This window comes from Taudactylus pleione, unplaced genomic scaffold (genome assembly GCF_031769625.1).
Source record: "Taudactylus pleione unplaced genomic scaffold, aTauple2 ptg000012l, whole genome shotgun sequence".
In the NCBI taxonomy this organism is placed as follows: Eukaryota; Metazoa; Chordata; class Amphibia; order Anura; family Myobatrachidae; genus Taudactylus; species Taudactylus pleione.
Genome location: NW_028284415.1, coordinates 9,311,692 through 9,337,500, shown reverse-complemented (window position 1 = coordinate 9,337,500; position 25,809 = coordinate 9,311,692). Strand labels below are relative to the sequence as shown.

Below are 25,809 nucleotides of genomic sequence, written 5' to 3'. Positions count from 1 at the left end.
TTTATACTTGTTGGCAAATTCCAGATGTGCCATTCAATTTGAGTAGTGGCTTAATTTGTGCCACCCTCCCGCTCTTATGCAGAGCTCTTAATATGATTGGCTGGTGCTCTTTTACTCCAGTCTCTATGTAGCACCTATTAAATTATTTTGTGGCTCATCTCTAAATTCACTGTTTGTTTAGAGAATATGGAGGAGCAATTTCTCAGTAGTGCCTGGGTAGTATGATGTAGCTTCCACTTCTTGATAATTTAAGCAGCAGTGCCCACTGGTACATCTAAATACCTGGGTGTTATTTTGTATTCTTTTCCCAATTTATGCATTTGCATTCATTACGGTAATCTCTATTGTCTTTGTTCAGATTCACAGCCCAGCATAAATGCCTCTTAACTCCTATTTGTAAGAACACTCCGGTAGAGGCCAATTGTAAGGCAATGCTTTCCTCATTTGTTTTTCACTAGTGTAATTGTACAACTTCTACAACATAGGGATGGAATATTAATACAAACAGCATATTTGCAACATATAATCAGGGCCGTAACTAGGGTAGTGCGACCAGCGCCATGGTACAGGGCACCACAGGGCCGGGGTCTCTTTTTGGACCAGTTTATTATCATTCTCACTTGTAGCTTCCTCTTCTTTAATCCCCAACATCTTCTGGCCTCCCCTATCTCTTCCCTGGCCCTTCCCCATGAGGCCATGGCCCTTTTTCAGGTGCACTGTCATATTTTCCTATTTAAAAAATGGGAGGGTGGGGGGCGCCAATGCTCTCTCTGGCACAGGGTACGAAAAAGTCTAGTTACGGCTCTGCATACAATGCACATTAAATATTTGCATTTCAGAACTCACATACATTATATTACCAGTTATCAGGTATATATTAAACTTATCTAGGTGTACACTTGAACCAGATGGAATGAATGCATTAATGGTCACCAGCAGTAGAACTTACAGTCCTTGAATATCTTCCAGTTTATCATATAGTCCTGGCTTATTGCTAGCTTCCACAACATTTGGAGTGCCATTAGCATCATTTGCCAACTCTTTGAAGTCTGTATCAATGCCTTCAAATCTCTTTGAGTCCTGGAATACATTAGAAAGTCTTAATATGTTTTAAGGATGTGACTTTAAACAAACAAACAAAAAACTTTTCAGTGTACTGCACATACATTAAAAAATTTAAATTTTTGTAATTACATTAAATCTTTTTATCGGAATCCATTGGGGGACACTTGCACTTTGAAGCTCATCCTGGAGTTTGTGCACTTTAAATTCGAACACAAAGTCTTAACTTCGTCTTCTCTATATCCCCATAGCCTGCTGGGAAATCTGTTATTTTTCTAACCAAGCACATTAGACAGAATTAAGAGCAACCAACCACAAGAGGAAAAGCTAGGTTCTCCAAAAGCAATCAACCTTAAACATAAATTAGGAGAACTAGAGTGTAAAGGGTCGGAGCTCAAGGTCTTCCAATGGATTCAGAAAAAAGGATTTGATATAAAGTATAAATATTACATTTCCTAATTCATACTTTTGAGGGACATTTGTACCTTGGGGGCATCCAAAATTGCCCTTTTGGGAAGTTGCAGTGTCCATTTCTTCTGAATACTTTGTCTTTAGCTAAACAAGCTTTGATGTAAAGCTTTGTAAATGTGTGGATGGAAGACCAGGTGGCCATAGCTGCTCAGAGGAGGCCTCATGTTGCACCACCCAAGAAACTACACCAATCTGGTTTAATGAACCCGCATGTTTTCGTGAAGTGGTATTCATTCTCCATTGTATGCCTGAATAGTTATGCAAGCAAGTAATCCTACTAACAACAGTTTGCTTGTATGACTCCAACCTCTCTTCTGGGCAGCATAGAGGACCAAAAGTTCATTCATTTTGTGAACATCAAGGGGCTGATTCATAGTTGCTGCGACTGTTTTGTCGTATTTTGCCTTAGTCACATCTTCAATCTTATGCGAATGCTAGTAAAAGCCCTTCCCCTGGTGTACTAGCGTGCACCTGGATGCGCAAGGGCTGGGTTGCCCAGTTTGTGTGTCTGCAGTCGCAACCATCAGGACTTACACCAGCACCTTGCTAGATGCAGAATCTCCGTCAGAGTATAGCCTCCAATGTACACAATCAAGTGTCTGAGTTCACAAACACTCCTTCGACATACACCCATCATATGGAATATCTTTGTTTGTCTAGCCACCTCCCAGTCACCATCCAGGAATGCCCAATAGCGTCCGTTTATGAATCAGGCCCACGGTGTGCCAATAGGTACTAGCTGCATTAAATAGCAGTAGGTGTGAGATTATTGCTGGTTACATTACTTTATGCGAATGTTCCCATGCTCCTCATGTCTGCTATTGCTAATTTATCTTGACCGCTACTTGCGACCCAAACTCTGTTACTGAGAAAGCTGCCTGGATCGACCTTTACCTGTGACTCCAAATCTTCTATTAAGAATTCTGACATGACCGGCACTGCTTGCTATTAGAATACCACTTGGACTAATTTCTTACCCAGACTCCGCTATTATACAGTATGGTGCTTGGACTGATCTTTGGCTTATATATCCAGAATGAGAATCTATGTTTATCCTGCTGCTTACATCACTATTGCAAAAACTTACTTGTTGCACACATCACATCTCTTTTGGATCACCAAATCTTTTGGATCTTTTGGTAGTGCTCTCTATAGCTGAGCTATACTTTCGGTACCACATCTGCATTTACCACATTTAAGTTTGATTACTCATGCTATGGCTCTGTCATTATTACTCTCTATTGTTGAACTGTGCACACTAGTAAACTTTGGTACTACAGCCTGTATTCCACATCTGGTAACTTGGAGTGATACCAGCAAGTTAGTCACTTGTATTACCTAGTATCTTACCCTTTATAAAACTGCATTTGATTTGTTTGCAGTACTGTATTACCTACTGTAGTTTCGTAGCCTTTGTAAAACTGCATTTGATGTTTGCAGTTTTGGGGAAAACAAAGTACGAGTGAACACACATTCCATGCGAATGGTGGTTAATAAACATGAAGGCATTGACAAAATCAGATTAGAAGCTGGTCATTTAGCGGACAGTCTGTTTCTCTCTCTTCTGGTTTCCACAAGTGGAAGAGGATTGGATCCTTAGGTATTAACTAATGGGAACAAGAATGCTATCCCCCATGGCCAGGTTAATAATCTTATCCAGCTCTGGAACAAATACAATTTCTAGAGCAAGCCAGAGACTCAAGAGCCCTTACATTCCGCTTATGCTTCCCAGCCCTTAAGCAGAGTGTACAGCGTGCATATTCATGTTATACATAAGGGACAATGCTATATTCTAAATTGTGATTTGAACATCCGCCTTGTGCAGAGATTGTTATTTTAACAATTCGGTTTTGTTCTGGTCTCACATAATAGGTCTTGCAACTGAGGAGAAGATGGGAAGGAAATGATTAGGTTCTTATTCCTCTTTGCTGCATCTAAATCCATAGTCCTGAAGTTTTATTGCTTGCCTAGCAGCTCATACGAAATCCTCTACTCCCTGCCTCCTGTTGGAATGCTTGTCGGGAACTTGGTAAATAATCTACGTCTGAATCCTCAGTCGTCTTTCCTAAGAGGAATAAATAGAGTCTGATCCCACCCAAGACTGAAGCGCAGCATAATTGTGGCTTTTTGGTGGTTTACTTGTGGAGGCAAATTCCATGATCCTTTCCAAGAAGGAGGAACCTTAGTTATTGGGTACAAGCCTTCTTGTCTGCTAACATAGCTGAAGATCCTGAGTTACTCGACATGCCACCCATAGAGTAGGCAGAGGTAGTGTGGTATCTATTCATATCTCATGGATGTGCAGCTACAACAGATGAGCCAAGAATCCAGGATGGGCTGATTCTGTCATCTGTAGTACCCCCTCTCTTGCTGCCTGAAGTCGCTGGTACATGGGGTTCATGGTCACTATCTGCAGTGGCCCTGTCTTCCCTTTAAGAAATGTCATGCAGGAAGGAGGTATTAGATCGATACTTCCTCAGTCCATTTCTGGCATCCCGCAGCTGTCGGTGCTGTGAAAATGCCCCGCCAGATCAGGAGTGTATCAAAATATCCGAAAATCATGTTGCAATAGCAGCCACTTTAGTTGCAAATAAATACAGATTTCTGCCTGTGCATCGCACCACCCCATCCATCCATTCGATCATCATAAACATGCATTTGCACCAGACCTATCTTGGCTTTAGGAGATGCAACTGTATAGCCCAAAATTCTGTTGACATGAGCATGGAACACCTATCCCACGTGCAAACACCCTGCTGCCTCCCAGTAACACCCATTCAGTTGCAAGTGGAGAAGTGGCTGAGATGCAGACTACTCTGGATTGCCTGCAATTCCCTAAGTTGCATATAAAGGCCTGGCGCATTCGCAGTCTGCTATAAATCAAGAGATCTGTACGCAGACAGAACTGAAACTCTGAGTCAGGCCCTTTGCATTCAAATTTAAAGTGCCCAAACTGTATTATGAGCTTCTGTACCTTCAAGGAACCAGTGCCAGCCAAGAGGATGAATGAGAAATTAATGGTGATTTAGCAGAGTTTTCACAAACTCATTCATTACACTATTGCGTTACCAAGTACATGTTTTTCTCCTCTTATACTTAGGTCATATCATGTCACATCCATCTGTGGCATTGAGAGCTAAAGGCCAGGTCTGAATTGAAGCATCACTCATAATGTATATTCAAGAGAGCGCCAGTGTTCTGCTTAGCTCATACATGGGCTTTACTAGCCAAAATTATATGGTTCCTGAAAATTGTCTTCTCCAGACATTTTTTTGTCTGAATTAATATTTATTATATTATTATAGAAACTTCAACTATAGATCCTAAGGTTTCCTCTAACCTTGATCTTACATTAGTTTGCTGTGAAACTCTGCCGTATGCTCTATCAAAACATTTAAATATCGTCAGCTGCTCTTGCATGTCAATGGCTATGTGATACTTAATATATGCTGAGGGAGACCAAGTTTTTGCCTTTATGGAAGGAAAATTTTATAAAGCATCTAATAAATGCTAAGTGATGAGCAATTATTCAATCAAATACAAAGAGTTACCAACATGTTAAAATATTGGGACACTTTGCTGTGGAGCCGGACATACACTTAGGACCTCATTCAGAGTCTCTCGCTAGCGCTGTGCGCTCGCAAGCGGCCTGATAGTTTGCGTACGCGCGTGCTTCGTTCTGCGCGTGCGCCAACTACTCTGTGCGATCGCAGGCTGCTCGCTCACTCAGCAAAGACAGCCCAGTGAAATGAGTGACAGGAGAGGCCGTTTGTGGGTGGTAACAGGGGCAGGACACTAATAACGGGGGAGTGGAGGTGCGAACGCAGGCGTGTCTGAGTGTTTCAGCGCCGTTTTAGAGGCGTGCATAATTAACACGCAGCGTCATAGAACACGTCACATGCCTGTTTTTTACACTGAAGTCCTCGCAATGCTTGCGGTAGGGTAAGGCAACCACAAGCGCTGCGATCGCTTCCGATTGTCCTCGATGTATCAATGTTTTAATACACTTCCTGGAGATGACGTGTGCTGGTGGGCGGCTCTGCCTGTGAGATTGGGTGTACGCTGGCTGCTCGCTAAGACATGGTGGGCGTCACTTTGACAAATTTGCATATGCTGGGGGCGAGCGATCGCATCTAGCGAGAGACTCAGAATGAGGTCCTTAATGCATTATCTCTGCAGACCTTGACAATCTACAATCTTCATTATGTCCTGTGTACGGAATTTAATATTAGTGCATTTTTTTATATTAAATTAGTTTCAATAAATATTAACTTATAAAGTCTAGATAATGTGAATAAATGGAAGACTTGCATCTAACATGCATAAAAATGAATATTTTAAAGTCCAGTTGATCAATACTAAAAAATCTCCAAAGAAAAAAACTCCAATTGCTGATGAACTATATGTACATTCATTGTTGTTAATCTCAAATATAAAATTTATTGTGTCAGGCCTTAGAGCAGTGGTTCCCAAACTTTTTTGAATCACGACGCCCTAGTGCATCATCATTGCTTTTACAGCACCCCTAAGCCAAAAGTTTGTTATTGAGAAATTCAGAAAAAAATGTAGTGAAGTAGTAAAATGAAGTAAATTGTGCTTGCCTGTCATCCTTAGGTTCAGTTATGTGATTGGGACAGGTTTGTGCACATATTTACATTACATTGACCATAAATAATTTGATTTGGTGCTGGACCACCAACCTGAGGCACCCCTGCAAGTGTCCCGAGGTACCCCAGGGTGCCACGGCGCAGTTTGGGAACCACTGCCTTAGAGTGTTCCCAAAGTGTCTACATTTTACAGATTTATTTACTTGATTTGAACTTGTAAAGCAGGAACATATTTTCTGTTTACTTGGATTTTATTACTGTCGGATTACAGCTTTCTGCTACAACACTAAATGGCATTTTATAAGGCTTAAGGCTGTTGCTTCATAAAGAGACAAAATGATGGCAGTTGTAGCTTTTCAGCAGAAAGCACAGCTCATGGTGACATCTCTACAGCAAATAACAGAGTACACTGCCTGCTAAATCTCTCAAGAAGTAGACTGTCAGTAAACATATAGATTTTATCGCAGGAAGGCTGTGCAGTCCATTTGTCAGTCAGAACAACAGCTATGATTGTGTTCCGATGTTAGCTTTTTAACAAATGTGACAAGTAAAGGCAGTATACTGTACCAATATAAAATGTAAAGGGCTTACTGACATATTACAATAAGAAACTATCAAAGTGATTTCACTTTCCTACTCACCAGCTGTGCCTCATCTGTGAATGAAACACAAACTGAGCTTGGAATAGGGATTAATGATCCCTATGCTAAGAGATGATTCTGTCCATACACAATATATTGTTTTGACTTTTTCTATCTGTACCATAAGAGCACCATAGCAACAACAAGGTTAAATGCCCCTGGGATGGTTTTTCACCTGATTATTTTAGTGGGTCAGACGTGTCTATATACACTGCCTACAAAATTTACATGATGTAATCTTTCTCGCGTGTGTTCTTTTAAGCCATTTTGTTTATTTTGTCAGCATACAGTTATTTATGCTCTTTTCCGGTATAGAACACCAAGATGCTCTTTGTATGTACCTGAATCTACTGCAGTGCATATAGCAGAGTTGTGTCGTATCTTAGGGCCATAAAAATAAACAAATGTGCCTAGTAAAATGATCACAGGGGAGAAAAAAATCACAGAAATAATGCAGGCAAGATATAGCAATGAGGAGTTGTAGGAGCGACGGTCAGTAAATTTGAGTCAACTGGAGGCAAGCACAAGAGTGTGAGCTGTCATGTAATTCAGTGGCAAATGTAGGACTTCTAGCGGGGGGTATCTAAATCTATGAAGAATGCATAATTAGCACTTATCCAGCTTTAATATGCATCATACAAAGTGTATTGTGTATCATAATTCCAGCATATACAGGATCAGCGATCACAGTAAGCCATTAAATGCGGCAGTAGGACCATCCTGCCTGAGCTGAATGATGTGGGCACCATTCCAGAGCAATGGAGCAAGTTCCTATGTCTGGGGGATCAGCAGAAGAACCTAGAACTGTCCTGGACATATATGTACATATTGGTCTCCTTATGCACTGGATAGTGTATTATTATAGAGTATTAATAATTTGCCCTATTGATGGTCTATAGCAGTGCACCCCTAACAGTGCATGTTTTCCAGATCTCATAGTTTGTGTACAGGTGTAGTTATTACTGGCTGAAACATGTTAAAAGATCCACAGGTGGTGATATTTATTTAATTTGTGATACTGAGAAAAACATGCAGTGCTAGTAAAATTTGATTATATTACTATTTCCATTGTGGTCATGGTGTGGGCAGGGGAGGAGGGTTTCCAGGCAACCTGAAACGCGCCCCCTGCATTTTCCTATGTAATTCCCCAAACTTCTGCTTGTTGGAGAAAACTATTGCTGTAATACAGTTTACATTTGATGTAAACATTTAAAAATATGAACTTTAACATTATAAGGTAGTAGTGGGCCATGAAAACCTTCCTATAATAGGTGATAGAAATGGGAAACATGTCACATTACATTACAATACAAACCTCTGTTTGATTCTCTCATAGCATATGTAGTTATAGAACACCCTTCCATCTGTTTAACACATTTGTCAAACAATAAATGCTGTTTTAGAACATGCATTATAAATTACAATCTTTACAGGATTACAGTTTTAACTCCAAATATTACAAGTACAAAACATCTGACTACTCATACTGTACCTCAGGAAGTTGTGCTCTTATGTCATCTGAACCAATAAAAATGCTTTCTAGATGAGACCAGGTACGTTGAACCTCAAACCAGATAGAGATCACAGAGTCAGCAGTTGATAGTTTCTTTTGCCAGCCTGAAACTTCCTCTAAAAAGTATGCAATGTACTTTGAGGTCATTAGGTTCTGAAGCTGAACTTGATTATCCTCCAAAGTCTCGATAAGCTCTTCATCTGACTTGATCAAGGGCACATTTGTACGGGGGTGATTTTCATATTGAAAGTTCATCCCACTCCAAGTAGTGTCAAGCTCTTTCAATACTTTCTCCATGCCCATTTCTTTAACAGCTTTGTCCACAATGCCACGTACTTCATCCTCAAAATTATGAAGGTTAAGCTTTAGCAGATCAGCAAGAGTGGTGTCTTCATCCATAGTGAAACGAACACTAGTTGCTTGCATCAGTTGACTCCAGTGTCTTTCGCGGATAGCTGGATTCTGAAGTTCAGCCACAGCTCTAAAAGATGTCAATATGTTCTTCACTTGATTATCAAGTCCTGTGAATGCATCCCAAGCTCTCATCTCCTTGTCCAAATTCCGGATGTCCTTTGCAAACCTCTTACACTCAAGGTCCATGTTCTCTACGTTGATCTCTCTCCATCTCGTGGTTTGCCAGTCATCCATGCTGGATGTAACCAATGTGATCATGTCCCAGAGCTCCTTAAGAAGAGAGACTTCTTTCCTACATTGTTTTAATTGCTTGTAATCTGGAACGTTGACTTCAAACAAGGCTGCAGACTCATAAATTGAGGCCATTCTGGCCTCCATTTTATTAATTTCCATATATTTGATATCAAGCATGTTATATGGTGAAACACTGTCAAACCTGAGGAAAACAAAGTATCTGTTAAAGCACATTTCTTTAAAAAAATAAAAAAAAAAAAGTGTAGAGCACCCAGAGATAGACTCTTTACCTGAAAGGTGCCTCCTTGCGGAACCTCTCTCTGAAATTGTGTTGTTCAACATCAAATGAGGCACAGTTCCTGCGCAGAAGCGTAACTTCATTGGCTTGTAACGGTGCTACCTGCTGCTTTACAGTAATAGCCACCTTCTTAATGTTGTTCCATTTTTCTGGCAGCTCCTGCAGAAGAAATCGAAGGAAACATTTTTAGCCAATGCAATACAAAATATTTCATGAACTAGATTTCTATAATCACTGCACTGCATCAAATGCTGCGATGAAACTTGTAGCTAGGTTATTAATTTACAACATAGGCATCAGTGAGAAATTATATAAAAAAAAAGGGCAAATTCAATTAGTGGCGAGGAAAACCTTGCTTGTTTTAGTAAAATAACAATGTAGTTTTCCTCCCGTACAACCAAATATTTGCACAGCCACATATCAGACGGCACCTCGCTGTTAATTGCATCACCCACTTACAATTCTAATGCAAGTTCTTTAAAGTCTTAATATTCTCAAACCAGGTGAACAGCAATTAAAGATGGACTGAAACCAAACAAATTATATTATTTCACTATTTCACAAGCCTTAGTAAACCTCAGAGAAATAGTAAATTAATAAGTTAGAAATGGGACTGACCTCTAGCTGTTTGTAGACCTCATCGGGCAGTTCCTGCTCGTAGATCTTCAGCAACTCTATAGACTGTTTTAAAGGTTCAAACAACTCATCGGTGCTGCTCTGTCGATCTTTTACAGCCATTAAGTGACCCATTATTTCCACAAGACCTTTGTAGTCTCCGTCTTTCAGCTGTTTGCTCAAACCTTGCTTTGCCAACTTGATAAAGTCTTCAAGATCGAGTAGACTGAGTGATGGGACAGTGTGAGAGAATCATTTTCATGAACTTAATGAATGAATTGTATGTACATACTGTATGAACAGTGCCTTAGTACAGACCATAAACAATATTGCACAATAAATATATGTTTGAATGGAAGGACTCTGTGTATACACTAAATGGTACAGAAGCTATTTCCCCACACCTACCCATCCCCACACATCTTTATGACACATATTCTAAGCTTGAGGGGTATTCAGCCACCTGTAAATTCTGAAAACACTGCAGTAAATATGGACACCTTGCAAGAATCAATCATTACAGAGAATTAATAATTATTTCCCTTTTAATGCATAATAATAGCAGCTTTAACATGGATCTGAAGATAATTATGTGTCGGAGACAATTACAGCAATTTAAAATTGAACAGCAGCAGGCAACCGATAATTGTTATTTTTTTTTTTTTAGTTTGTTTCAAATAAAGATTTTAGTCTTCGAGTTCTGGGAATATGAAAAAAATACTACGTAGTAGTCTAAGGTTACAGTAAAAATATAAAGCAATCAAGCTAATCATCAATTTAAGTAAAAATCTATCACTTCAGAGGTAGTCCTGCTAGCACAGTACCCAAACAAGAATGGAAAACTCTTTATTTGCTTAGATATCGCTCACCTGTTTGTTACATGATCAATAAGGTGCTGCTTAAACATTAGACTCCATCTCTTGATCACATTGAGGAGGGCAGATTTAAAAGGATGGGCATCTACCTTCATCCAGCAGTCAAACACATTGACCGGCTCCAGGCGGTTGACTTCATCATAGATTTTCTCATAAGAGTCTATCTGCTGTCTGAACAGTTGTAAAGTGGGAGGTGTCTCTGGGACACCATCCTCCGCGTGAGCTTCTATCTCTTCTGCAGTCAACACATGGCCATAAAGCAGGAACTGGCGCATAAATTCCTTACGGTCATCTACATAGAGGTAGGCATACTGGTCGAAGGAGTTCCGGTATTCAGAGCATGTAGTCATCATGTTCTGGACACTTTCCATGAGGAAGTTACGCATGTCTGCTAAATCCACCATGTCTTCCATATCAGCCTAGAGAACACTTGGTCAGTATAATAAGTCACAATAATATCTTGAGTAAACTCATATATTAGTGAGAACAGGTGCCTTACCTGATAGTTGGGGAAGTTGTTGTTTTGTGAGAGCCTGGGCACTAGAGATGAAATTTTGTAGATATCGTTGATAAGTCCTTCTATGATATCATATAGGCCATCACTGGCACCAAGGTCCAGTGATGGCCGAAAAACCATGTCTGGAATCACAAGGTCCAACTGCACTTCAAATAATGGGGCAAGGACAGACTTTGTATCTAAAAAAAATAAGAGCACAAAAGTTCTTGGTCATCAGTTGAAACCAGGATCTCTAAAACTCTGGCCAACAATTGATCACTTTTAAGACTAGCTTAAGGTTAAAACGGTTTGACTGATATTTTTATTCAAATCACTCAATTTAAGTCTGGTTCATTCTACACATGATTGTATAACTGAAGTACAATTCATACATTTAGCAGACAGTGCGTTATTTATTTTATAAGATAACAGATTTTTATACTTAAGTTAAATTTATTTGTCTGAATCCATTGGTTGGCACTGGGCCATGGGATATAGCGTTTGCTTCAGAATTCTGGAACTTTTAAAATATTTAATACAGTATGTTTTGTGCTCTTCCCTCCTCTATATTCCCAATCCAATTATTTCAGCACCCAGACCCCACAGGACAGAACCAGAGGGAATCTAACCAAGTGATGGAAACAGCATAATGTTCAAAAGGAAAAAAAAAACAGAAGTTTACCTAAGATAAATGTTTAATTAACTCTGTTTATTGATTTTTTTTCAATGAATACAAAACATAGCAAACATTTATATATATAGATATGATTAGAAATTAGAAATAACAGAACGGATGGAAATAGACCTTTGAAAAGGTGACCACACTTAAGGTTACAGTCTTCAGAGATGAATTTTCAAAGATAAATCGGCAATAATTATTATGTGGCGAGAAGGTGGGGGGGGGGGAGAAAAGAGAGGGAATGAAGGGGGAGAGGGAAGAGGGGTGCCAGTCAGCGTGCACCACTGGCATGATTTAATCAACAAAATAATGAAATAAAGCTATATGGTGGTCAAAGTGGGTTTAGCCTCATAGTAGTCCATCCAAGGCCCTGATACTCTTATGAAATTGGCTGAGGTATCATGCAAAATTTAATATATTCTCTCAATGCGGTGGTCCATATAGCATTGATGGTGACTGAGATAGTCAAGAGTGTGGTCAATTTCCAGTGGGAGGCAATGTGACATTTTGCGGAGTTTAAGATATGATTAAGTCATTTCTGTGTTGGCAGAGAGTGATTAGAAATAGGAAGGAATAATAGAAAATATAACAGACTATTAGGCATTTGTATCCCCTTAATCGATCTGATTAGGTCATGAACTGATGACCAGTAGGGCTGTATATGCAGACAGGACCATCAACTGTGCAGCATGGATCCCTTTCCACCACAGGTGCGCCAGCAAGGGTCTGTAGAAGTACATTAAATGGAGCTGTGTGGGGACTAGGTACCAGCGAAAGTAAAGCTTATAAGCATTTTCCATCACACATACTGAGATATTGGACAATTCGTCGATGGACAAAGTCTAGCCCACCTCTCGCTCCCATGCCAGTTCATGCGCCTCTTTTGAGGTTGTTGGAAGGGAATGGGTATGAAATACCGCCGGCTGCAAGGCCGGCGGTTTGATTCACGTCAGCGGCAGCCCGACAGGAGCAGAGTGCGACGCAGCGGAAGCCCGACAGCGCTGGAAATCCCGATCGTGGATAGGCAAGTATCCACTAACCTAACCTAACCCCCCTAACCCTAACCCTCCTTGGGGGGGAAGTTAGGGTTAGGCACCCCTAAGTGCCTAACCCTAATCCCCCCTCTAAGTGCCTAACCACCCCCTTCCCCGCTACCTACACCTAAGTCCCCCGGGGGGGTGCCTAACCCTAAGTCCCCCCCGGGGGTGCCTAACCCTAACCCTCCCTCTCCCTAGCCTAACCCTAACCCTCCCGGAGGGGTGCCTAACCCTAAGTCCCCCCCGGGAGCCCTAAACCTAACCCTCCCCCCCCGCGGCTGTCAGCTCGCGGCGCCCGGCATCACTACGATCGTGATGCCGGGCGCCGGTCTCCCGGCGTCGGGGAGATGCGGGCGTCTACATCTAGACGCCTGGCATTTCACCCTTGCCGGGATAAGACAGTCGGGAAGCCGGCTGCCGGTATATAGGCAGTCGGCTTCCCGATTGCTTCCTGTTGGAAGGAAAGTAACAACTGATATATGGGCCCTATAGAGGTTTGTGAATGGCAGCATAGGGATTCTATAAGAGAACTCGCTGCAGGAATAACAATTTTGGCAATGATAAACTTTAACAAGAGAACTACGGTAAATTTACTAAGATTCAAGTTTCTCTGGAGAGTTTATTACCCCGTACCAACAACCCAGGGTAGCGGGGAAGAGCCCCAAACTTCAGCCCAACCTTGGGGTTTCGGAGAGGGGGTACCCCTTCTTGGGGGGGGGGGTCGCCACCTTCCCCGAGATCCCCGGCTTTATGCTTACCGGCTTGGGGTGTTAATGCTTTGGCCCTGGAGAGTAATAGGGTCTCCTGGCTGTGGCATTACACCCAGTCAGTTTGGGTCCGGTGCTGGTTTTAAATATTTTTTCCTCCCTTATATTTAAAACCAGGACAGGCCCTGCAGCCAGGTGCTAGTTCCTAAATTACGGGGTAACCCTATACTGGCTGTGCAGTCCGAGGCTCGTGGAAGAGGACCCTACTTAATTTTTTTTTTTAACATTTAACTCATTTTTTACAGCTACAACACACAAACAGCCTTCACATATCTCACGGATATGTGCAGGCTGCTTGTCCGGGAGAGTTTTGCAGAAAACACTGCAATCTCGAGTGAGGAATCTCCTTCAAAACTTGCTACTCGGGGGAGATATCTCGATCTGCTTCACCATCGGCCAACTCACTCTCAGCTAAACTCACTTCTTTGTAAATTTGTGAGTTTCAGGAGCCTCAAATCATCCGAGTTTCGGCGATGCTAATCGAGTTGAAAAAAAATAAAAAAACTCGACCAGACTCGATTCTTAGTAAATTTACCCACTAAAGCAGGGGTTCCCAACCACGGTCCTCAAGGCACACTAACAGTCCAGGTTTTAAGGATAGCCATAATTGAGCACAGGTGACAATTAGTACTTCAGTTATTTTCATTTAACCATCTGTGCTTAAGCATGGATATCACTAAAACCAGGACTGTTAGTGTGCCTTGAGGACTGAGGTTGGGAATCACTGCACTAAAGTGTAAATGGTTAGGTTCTCATCATCTCAAATGGGTTCAGAAAATGGATTTCACGCAAGTATAAAAATCCTAATTTTTTCATTTCAGTCTTTTGGGGGGCCTTGAACGATGAAGACATCCCAAAGCTGACTCTTTGGGTGGGTATGCACAGTAGTTGCAGCGCACAACACTTCTGACCAAAACTAGCATATCTGGACGCCAAACTATTACATTTAGTTAGTAGACAGATGCACCAAAGACTAGGTGGCACAACTGCACAGCGAAGACTCAGTGCCACACTACCTAGGTGGAGCTCACCAGTCTGTTAGAATGTGCCTTCACATTAACAGGTTTGCATGCCCTAAAGTACAATTAAAAAAGTCCACCTAGCAATCGTTTATGCTATGATGCAAGTCAACCATACGTGGGCATCATAGAGGACCAAAAAAAAAAACCAAGAGATATGGTAAGAACTTACCTTTTTTATCTCTGTTTCTACGAAGTCCATAGGGTCCACAGGGTTGACCTTGGGGTATAGGGTGGGAACCAAATCCAGGCACCACGCAGTTAAAGCTTTCAGCTCCCAGGATGCACTGGGTCCACTCTCCCTACCCCGCCCCCAAGCCAGAGGCACCTCAGTTTGTAAGTAGCCAAAGGTCAGAGGAGGAAAGAGAGAGAGAGAAGAGTGTAACACTCAAGAACTATACTCACAGACAAGGAGATGGGAAACTGGTGACCAGTAACACAGCCCATATGAAGCCAGGTGCATAAAGGTGGGCGTCCTGTGGACCCTATGGACTTCGTAGAAACAGAGATAACAAAGGTAAGTTCTTACCATATATCTTGTTTTCTACTTCAGGGTCCATAGGGGGTCCACAGGGTTGACCTAGGGGATGTCCCAAAGCAGTCCTTATAAGGGTGGGGATGCTCCTGTGCTGACACGAGAATCCGGCGCCCAAAGGAAGCATCCTGAGATACAAAGGAAACCAATGCATAGAACCTGAGAAAGGTGTGGACAGAAGACCACCTGGCCACCTTGCAAGGCAGAATAGCCGAGGCACCACAGCGAGCCGCCCACAGCCCGAGTAGAATAAACATCAGCAGAAACACACAGGCCTTCCTATGTGTAGGCCCCTGAGACAGACATACAAAGCCATCTAGCCAATGTTTGTTTATCGGCCAGCCATCCTTTCCTGTGAAATCCACAGACCACAAATAAGGAGTCTGATTTCCTGAAAGAACTTTAACGTACCACATAAATCTGGAGAGGCCGGACCACAGTCAATGAGGCCACCCCAGCCGAGAGGACTGGAGACTGAAATGTCGGTACAATAAGTTCTTGAATAATATGGAACTTAAAAACCACTTTAGGAAGAAACACAGGGTGAGTGCAACTCACAATCCTGTCTTGGTGAAATATCCAGAAGAGGTAGTCACATGAGAACACTCCCAATTCCAACACTCTCCTGGCAGATGCAAATGCCATAAGAAAGAGAGTTTAAGCTATAAACCATGTAAAGGCTATCAAAACTAGCGGTTCAAATGGAGGCCCCAGGAGGGCACGAAGAACCACTGCCACATCCTAAGGAGCCCCTAGGGGGCATAAAGGGAGGTAGCATTCAGAAAACTCCCTGAATGAGGGTCTGGATACCCGAGAGTGGAGCAATTCCATATCCGAACCATACTGAAAGTGCAGAGACCCGCACCTTCACGAAGGCTAGGTGGAGGGCCAGACCCAAGCCAGCTGGAAGTAGTGCCAGAACCTCTGGAAATCCTAAACACCTGAGGATTGTAGCTACAGGTACAATACCATAAGAATTATGTATGCCACATTCTGTGGCAGACCCCAGCCAAAAGCTGTCCTACGCGCTCTAAACATCCTGCTGATGACAGAGCCAGAGAAGCCCTAGGACCACAATAGGGATGCCATCAAAGACAAACGATCCCAGTCCAAGGAAAGGCAAGAACCCTGAGACAACAGGTCTGGATATTGAATTAGCAGGAACGGAGTGTCGATAGAGAGACTCCGAATATCCAAGTACCAGTGACGTCTGGGTCAATCTGAAGCCACCAGCAGGACAGTATCTCCATCTTGAATGAACTTCCGAAGACCTCGAGGGGTTGTGATGGTAGTTTGGAAGAATTCGGGGAACTGGCCTGGACATCAGGACTCCTCATCCACAGGTCTTGGACGTTGACGAGACCTGGTGCGGAGTCTAACCTGCAGGAAGGTGTTCGCCAGTGACCCCTCCAAGTGGGATATGGGCTTAGCTGCACCCTGCAGGCAGGTCACGGTCCTTTGACCAGGTATCCAAGCCCCGTGGAAATAGAGACTCGAATGTCAGTGGCCCAAGGGAAGTGCCTAACCAAGGCACTATTGCACCGGGAGATTCACTAGGAGATGCTGTTTGTGAGGTACTTGTAAATAGCACTTGAACTGCGGGGTGGCACACAAAGGATACACAGGGAACGGTGTGTGGACACACTTAGCCACACGGAATGGCACTGGTAATATACACAGGTTGAGATGGAATGGTACTGTAGCTCACAGGAGACACTGGTAGCAAATATTCAGGCAGTGATGGAATAGCACTGTAGTTCACAGGAGACACTGGTAGCAAATATTCAGGCAGAGATGGAATTGCAGTGTCACTGTAAACAAAGCTCTCAGGCTGGGATGTAATCAGCCCTGTTGCTCACAGGAATACTTGTAGCTTGTAAATGGTGCAGCTGTGAAACACTCAGGATAACCTTGTAGCTGGGAATCACAAAACAGCATGCACAGGTAGAGATATTAATCACCCTGGTGCTGAAAGGAGACACTGGAACTCCAACACACACGGAGCTATAAAAGCACTGTAGCTCGCTGGAGGCTAGATACACAGGCCAGGAGTGTTATAGCTCTGTGGCTCACAGGAATACACAGGAGATTTGGTACACAGGCAGGAATGTTATAGCTCTGTGGCTCACATGAATGACTCTGGAGACTTGGAACACAGGCAGGAATGTTATAGCTCTGTGGCTCACAGGAATGACACTGGAGGCTTGGAACACAGGCAGGAATGTTATAGCTCTGCTGCTCGCTGGAAGGCACTGGAACAAAGGCTTGGAATCCGAGGGAACCTAAAACAAAACTCAATTAGTAAACTAGGATTGACAACTGTTGATCAGGCAACTTCCTGGAGTTCTGGAGGCGGATTTATACCCAGGGGTAGCAGATCACTAGAGCACAGCGTCAGCTGACTGAGATCATGCTACCATTGGTTAGGAGGACTGTTACATGAGAGGAACTGTCATGGCGGCGCCCATGATGGGAACTCCGATCCCCAAAACACACAGCCAACCATGGAAGTCCGCAAAAGCGCCTAAGGTAGAATACTCAGCATCACACCCCTCATTGCACCAGGCGTCTGACCACAAGGAAGTCAGGGGAAGCCGGCACAGAGGTAAGAGATAGCCGATCCTAGGCTGAACCCTGACACTCTAGTTCTAGACTCTAACCCTGGCAGTGTGTGATAGAGTCAGAAGGCCATGAGGACCACATCTGGGAGTCCCCCTCTGCCCACTAGGAGTTAAAACATTCCTGGAGAAGAGACCAGTCCCCGGGATGCATGTAATGACGGCTGAGGAAGATCGCTTCCCAATGGAGAACTTCTGGAATGAACACTGCAGAGATGGCCGGGAGGAGACCCTTGGACTATGTCAGAATGTGTGACATTCTTGTCATTGCTGCTCAACTACAAGTGTCTCCTAGATCTAAGCCACTGTTATGACATAGTCAGATAACCTTTTACAGGTCTACTGTGAAGTATGTGTTAGGCCAGAGCGAGAGCCCTAGACAGCTTGAAATTTCAAGAAGTTGATTGGCAGGGTGGAATCGACAGATGTCCAACTGCCCCGAAAGGAGTGCGGACCAGTCACTGCACCAAAGAGACCGGCGTCCATTGTAAGAATTACCCTAGATGAGATGGCCATAGCCACCCAGATAGAGACAGATGCACCTTCGGAGAGAGCATCATCGCCTGAACAGTGATCCCATCCATCTGGAGAAGATCAGTTGTTGCAAAGGCCTGGAACGGAACTGAGCACATTCCACTCTCCCGAAGGTAGACACCCTGGATTCCAGAGTGTAATGACACTTGTCGCCTGCGGAGACATCCGTGCACTCGTAGTGGAAGAGTGGAGGAGATCTTGTCTGATGTCAGAAGGATTCTCTGATTCTGAGAATCCAGTTGATTAACCAGTTGTGCTTGTTAAGGAAAGCAATGGTTAACTTCAAATGGCGTTAAAGTACCTTGGTGATCCTGCTAAGAGCAGGAGACTGTGGAGATACTGGAGCAGTCAGATAACCTGAACAGGTGTGCTGTCATAAAAGCTATAAATCTGGTAAACCCTGGTGGGGCTGTGGACAGTCCAAAGGGCAGAGCCTGAAAATTGGAAGTGTTGTTATGGCACAGCAAACCTGAGCTAACACTGAAGAGAGGGGTCTATAGGTACCTGTAGGTACGTGTCCTCAATATTCAACGATACCATAAAGTCCCCAGGTTCCATAGATCGGATGATGGAGTGTAGGGGCTCCTTCCTAAGCCTAGGCACCTTTAGGAACTGGTTCAGAGACTTGAGATAGAGGATAAGCCAATGAGGACCATTCGGCCTCTGCCTCAGAAAGAAAGTAGAATAACCAGTTCCTCGCTGAGATAGTGGCATAATTACCCCTGCTTACTGCAAGGACTGTATAGCTTTCTGGATTTGTAAGGCCTTGTTCAGGTCTGAAGAAGGGCCTGAGTAGCAAAACATGTGGGGAGGCCTTCTGAGCAAAGAGAGGGCATACCAGTGAGAGACTTCAACTCTTACCCAAGCATCTGTGGTGACTTTACACCAGCCCTGGGTGAACTGAAAAGGTTGGTATCTCACTCTGGGATCCCCCAGATGAAGACCTGTCCCGTCAGGCCGAAGGTTTATCCATAGGTTTAGAAGCAGGGTGTCTGGAAGTCCAGGTCTGCTCAGTACCGGGTATGGCGGCCCCCGTGGAGGCAGGACCCCCCTATGGACCCTGAAATAGAAACATCAGTTTTAAGAAACTCAAGAGTCCTAGTAATACAACATCGAATGCATGAAGATAAATCCTTTTCCTCCAAAGATTGATCTCTGAGCAATGCTGCTATCACAATGTCCTAAGTTAAGTGGAACTTAGATACCATGTTAAGCTGAAAAGATGTCTTTCTTTGTGACAAATGAGACATGGAGACAAGTAAGGCAAAGCCTACTGCTCAGATATCCTCTGTGTTGTGGAGAATGGGGTAAAATGGTTTTCATGTAAGGAACAACTCTGCAGAACACAAGGGTTCAAAAGTAGTTTGTGTGTAAAGAAGACCAGACGAAGGATTGTATGTAGGCTGCTCATGAAAAAAAGTCTGCCATCAACATCTGAAAGAATACAGAGGGGGCTTATGCAAGCAGAGTTGGATGTATGCCAATTTGTAAAAGGTTTCTTGTATGCAATTCATTTGCATCTCTACTTGTGAGTGAAGGGGCATAATTAGGATGTATTAAGGTATTCTCTTGTGTATCTGAAAAAGTAGTAAAACTAGACACTGGTGATAGGCACACAATTTTGTTCAAACCCTGGTTCAGTGTGTCGGGTTAATATAGCGCCTGAGACACACCTGGCACTCATGGTGACAAAAGCATAAGTGTACAAAGAGGCTTTTCCTGGGTGGGCCTAAGTGCTGTTTACATGTAAAAATCATACAAAAGAAAGTTGAAAAGCAACACCCCCAGAACCCACGTCTCCATCCCTCCAGCACCACAGTTCCAAAGACAAATGGCAAAATGCAGATGTCATATCTAGTGCAAGATACATACAATGATACACTTTGATGCCAAACCTCACACAGCTACATTTACCTGGACAGGGATGTAGTTATGAGACCAGCGGCCGCGAAGCCGCCGGTCTCAATCCCGATGCTGGAAGCCCGACAAGGGACTTAAGATAGGTGTCGAAATACCGAGGCCTATCTTAATGCAGAAACCGGAATCCGTGAGGACGACAGCCCGAACGAAGGTAAGCCGGGGCAGGGGGGTAGCATAGCGGGATAGCATTAGGTTTTCGGGGGGGAGGGTTAGGTTTAGGAACTATCGGGGAGGGTTTTGCTACAAAAAGGGAGGGTTAGGGGGAGAAGGGTAAGTATACTTACCCAACCCCTTGTTGTGATACCAACCATTGGGATACCGCTGTCTGTATTTTTACAGTACGCATCCCAACAGCCGGCATTACATGCCGATTCCCATGGACAATGTACCAAGGTTCCTGTGGTGTGTGACCAAAATTATGTGGCAAACCAGTATTTAAACAATCCTGCAAAACAGAAGAATGCTAGTTGAAAAGAAGAGAGGATCAACTTCTTCTTGTACAGATAAATATGAGTCTTCAAAACCCTAAGATAATTTTTATTTGAGACCATTTTATTCTATTAAGCCTTCTAGCCCTGAGCATGGTTCTAACATCACGGTTAGAAAACCCCTTCACCTCAAGACCATTCAGAAGCTAAGAAAATGTGCGTCCAAGTTCTTCACCCCTGTGTTGGCACTGATGGAACATTTAGTTCTGTTCAACGCATAAACTTGCTGGTTTTCTACATCGCAAGGAAGCTCTTGGTGCCTCCCTGATGGTGGTGTATGCCACCGCTGTGGCATTGTCTGACTGAATCCTTAATGTTGATTGTCCAGTCACATATAGAAGAGGGATGGCCCTTTTTGAAGTTGTTGATTATTAGCCATCTTCTCCAATACAAGCTGTCAATTACCTTGTCTTCCTTCTGAGAGAAGCACCTGTGAGTTTGATCCCCTCATGATTGAGCCACCATTGCCTAGATGAGAGGTGGACTTTAGAATCAAGTACACCTTAATAAGGACCTGCACTAATATCATCATGCTTTGTGCCCAACCCAGCTTTTTTTATTGGATTTGCTATGGAGAGTGAAGTCCCTTGGCCAAGTGCCCTCAGATAGAGGAACCAAAAGAAATATGACCTTGGCTCACCCCCTTTAGGGAGGTGTGGCAAGCTATGTGAGCTCAACAATGTACTGACCCATAGATTTAACCTAGACTAGTTCTGCCAGATAAATTATGGTCTCACATGCTACACATAAAGGTGTCCAACATCTTGAACAAATGAAAAACATCACTGACAGATTTAGAAGAGGCAAAATGGCATATGCAATACCCAATTAGAGATGTCTAACAGAAGAGTAGAGCTGGAACTTTAGGTTTGAATGGTTTGTGTATTTTTTGACAGGCTTCCCTCTGTGAAGAAGTTTGGAAAATAAATAAAACTACAGGGGACAGGGGAGTGGCAGAGGTGGCGGGAAATTAGTTGGAGGGGAGAATAGTGGGGAAAAAGAAGTTACTGATTATGTCAGAAGTTGTCTAACGTTGAGAGCATCAGGCTAATACCAACAATAGTTAGATACTGACAGTAGCCACAATATATATAGAAAGTTCAGCTTTTGGCAGACCAAAAAAATCTTTTTTTGGAAGACTAAAATGTATGTCTACCTGACAAACCAGGGGGCCACCCTCAAAATAAAAATGTCATGTCCTGTACTACCAATACTCCTAGGGTTATTCATGTCTTTTAGGATTAACCGCTCTACTAACAAAAACAATTCTCCCAGAATTTTAAAGCATTTCCTGGTTAAAATTTAAGGGCCAGCCAATTTCATTCATGGTCACAAGATCACAACATTAATTACAATTCTGAATACCCATGTTATCCAGTATGAATTTTAAGGAGCACTCGATAGCACTGAAGAATCCATCAAGAACCATTTCGTCTATGTAATCCACATACGCTTTCCAGATGTCAGAAATTGGGTCTGCAGAGAAGAGATCCATGTTTTCCTGATGGAAAAAAAAAACGTACACTTGACAACACTTCAGAGCCAACAGATTCCCCACGGTTATAAATATAGTTTTTATTTTCAGGGAAAATTTAAAAATGAAAAATGTACGGCCAGAGGAGCAATCCACTACATCTCCTCTACTAAAAATCACTGTTTCATTATTTTTTACAGCCTTTAAAAAAATTACACACCTAAGGTTGAACAGGTTCATATAATTGAATTTTATATTTCATATCCTACATAGTCCCCTGATCACATAATAATGCTGTATATGTATAATGCTACTGTGAGGCAGGCGGTGTAATCTTCAGTTTTTCATTTATGATTTTTCTTAGTAATGGGAAATAATCAGCAGCACGTGTAAATGGGTCCACGTTAGGTTCCCCTAAGCTAAAGCCCATTTTGCATCCCCTTTCCCTATATTAAGTCAGTCGTTAAATGAAGCAATTGCAATGTTAATTTAGTAGCGATTTGCTAAAGAACAGATGAAAGTGTGTGAGCTTTTGTAGCCAATAAAAGGAAATCTCCATCTCTCTCGTAACATAACTTATTTTTCAGACATATTTTTGAAAATGGCAGCTGCAAGTAAAACAAGGTGAGGTGTCTGTGTCAGTGTGGGTCTATCTCTTTGTCAGTGTCAGTCTTTGTTGGCATGGGTCTGCCCTAGGGCTCATACACAACAGCCTTTCCATGATCCAGGAATGTAAACACAGCTGAGATGGGACACATGGATGAAAAGTTTGTTTTAGTGGCATTGTCTATCTGTGAACTATGGGCCTGATTCAGCAGTGAACGCATAATCGGGAATCTGCGAGTGTGCAGAATGGGTCCTGCGTAGTCGCACACAAACCCTTGACTGTCTCTGCCTAATTGACAGGCAGAGGCATTATAGGGGCATGAACATCCCGTTACACGGGAGTGGCTAGCCCATGATCTGCGTTGATCAACATGGTGTCCTGGGTTTGCAAGCCGGCCAGCCTGAGTAAGCGGATACTTACTCAGCTGGCCGGAGGCCCGAAGCTGTCCACCATCGCGACCATCTGATGATCCCAGCCTGCGACCTCCATCACAGTGCTGGGATTGCAAATGCAGCAGGGGGTGTCATACACATCCTCTGCATTTGCATTATTGCAAGGATCGCAACTGCAAAGCTGCCTGCGTGCATACATCATATAACTATAGCCTGCGTGCAGTTTTGCAATTGTGATCCTTGCTGAATCATGTCCTATATTTGATTCATGGTTTTAAAATGATAATCAAAATAGAAGCATCATTCAGACAAAAGACAGACGTAATACACAGCCATGTCATCCTTTATGTTACGGCAATCATTTGTGTCTCTCTCTGCTATGCCACTGGAATTGGTATGTAATACCGCCGGCTGCATGGCCGGCAGTTCGAATCCCGGCAGCATCAGGCTGACAGAGTAACAGACCCCGGCAGCAGCAGCCTGACAGCACTGGAAATCCCGATCATCCCCAGGTAAGTATGAACTAAACCTAATGACTCTTCCCCCCCCCCCCCCCACGGCTGTCCGCTCGCGGCGCCCGGCATCCCTTCGACCGGGATGCCGGGAGCCGGTCTCCTGGCGTCTGTGAAATGAGCGGCGGTCATTTCACCCTCGCCGGGATATGACAGTCGGGAAGCCGGCTGTCGGTATAATGTCAGCCGGCTTCCCGATTGCATCCCATGCCACTATATGGACTTTATGTTTCAATGAAAATTGTGCGCTTTAAGCGATAACATTTTTGCCAATATTAGAATAGCAATTAGCCTGTGGCTTTGCACCTTTGGTGGTCATGGAGCTCCATGGTGAACTGTCTGTAGGCTAAAATCAAGCCAGGAAACAAAAAGTGTTTTCCTTCCTGAAACTATTTATGAGTTACTGAATGGGCGTAACGACCATAGGTGCAAGGGGTGCAGTTACTATGGGGCCCAGAGCTTAGGGGGGCCCATCTTCCTTGTCAAAGTTACATGATGTGTTATATAGATATTTCACCACAGGGTGTTACATAGGAGCCCTTACAAATCAGAAAGCATGTTCAATAGGAGATAATCTGTATCTTCAGGGATTAATTAACCCCCACCTACCCCAAAAAAAAAAAAACATGGTGCCCCTACTGTACCTTCAGCAGTTGGTGAATCTTTGAGCCAGATTCCCGGATAAGGTTATAACGTTTATCTAAGCGTTCACTTCTATCATCTAGATTTAGAAGAGTGTCTTTCTTCCCATCTTTCCGCTCAAAAATAGGAAACACCCAAGTCTTCATAATGGCCTGGATTTCTTCCACATTGTCTCTGGCTTTCTGTACCCTTCGCTCCAAATCATGAATACTGTCTCTAATTTGCTGGATGTAATCCCAAACTCCTTAAGAGAACATATGTCACATTATATCCACTGTAAGATACTTTAATTGCAAAGTCACATTATAAACACTTCTTATGCTTCATTAATTTTCCTGCTCTAAACGTAGTAATAAATGTTTATCTCAATGTATACTCATGTGCCAGAAAACTGAGACAACCGTTTCAATACCCAGTAAATGCCACCACACATCTGCATTAAATAATATCTTCCACAATTGACGTATTATATAAAGGCGCAATCTCTGCATATTCGCAGTGAAGATGGCAGCTTATCATACTTTAAGGGGGTATTCAATTAGGCTGTGAAAAGACGTTATCGGCGATAATTTATCACCGATTACGTCATTTTCACTTATCCCCATATTCAATTACAAAGACTTTTCGCAGGAGCGATAAGTCTTTATAAAAAAATGGGGATAAGTTTTCACCACTGTTTACGTGGCGAAAAAAAATGCAGCATTGGGATTTAGGGGTGTAGGCTTAAAAAAAAAGCCTGCAGCCTTTGTAATGTCCCCTTAAAGTCATCTGTGTCAAACATTTTTTAAAACACCCCACCCAAAAAAGGTACTTTAATTTTGGGGGGAAAAAAAAATATTGGGGGACAAACGTCTAAACTAGCGAAACTGATCCCGGGGGAATTCCCAAGTATGCGGCAGGTTTTTTCTAGAATGCGGCTGGTAGCGGCAGTTGAATTTTTGAAGAATTTTCGAAAATCACTTTAGGGACAACTGCTCACTTCGGTCCCATTGCTGACCCCATTGCACAATGCTCTGTGCATCACCTGGGCTTGTGAACACTGCCACTGGATGCAAGATGACTGGAAACATGTAGCCTGCTTCGAAGAGCCATGTTCCAACTGTTTTGGGCAGACTGACAATTACGTGTGTGGAGAAAACCCACGAGGCAATGGACCCCATGTGTCAACAAGGGATAGTCCAGGGTGGTGTGGGCTGTTTTTAGCTGGCAAACATTAGAACATCAATGACCGGCAGACACTACATAACCATCCTTGAGGATCATTTGCACCCATTCATGTCATGAATTCATTCAGGCGGTAGTGGGCCTTTTCAGCACAATAATGCGCCACCACACAGGTTTGTAGTCACCGGGAGCATT

At 43.1% G+C, this 25,809-nt stretch overlaps 1 protein-coding gene across 1 annotated transcript in view; it reads right to left on the bottom strand.

Moving 5' to 3' along the window:
- DNAH9 (dynein axonemal heavy chain 9) overlaps nucleotides 1-25,809 on the bottom strand; it is a 319,894-nt gene that overhangs the window by 230,443 nt on the left and 63,642 nt on the right. Inside the window, exons 14-21 of the mRNA XM_088468617.1 lie at nucleotides 24,453-24,694; nucleotides 22,189-22,324; nucleotides 11,230-11,426; nucleotides 10,725-11,149; nucleotides 9,859-10,081; nucleotides 9,233-9,399; nucleotides 8,274-9,144; nucleotides 950-1,080 (exon numbers count right to left, since the gene is read on the bottom strand). Coding sequence (XP_088324743.1) covers nucleotides 950-1,080; nucleotides 8,274-9,144; nucleotides 9,233-9,399; nucleotides 9,859-10,081; nucleotides 10,725-11,149; nucleotides 11,230-11,426; nucleotides 22,189-22,324; nucleotides 24,453-24,694 — 2,392 coding nt within the window. The remainder of the gene's footprint in view (nucleotides 1-949; nucleotides 1,081-8,273; nucleotides 9,145-9,232; nucleotides 9,400-9,858; nucleotides 10,082-10,724; nucleotides 11,150-11,229; nucleotides 11,427-22,188; nucleotides 22,325-24,452; nucleotides 24,695-25,809) is intronic.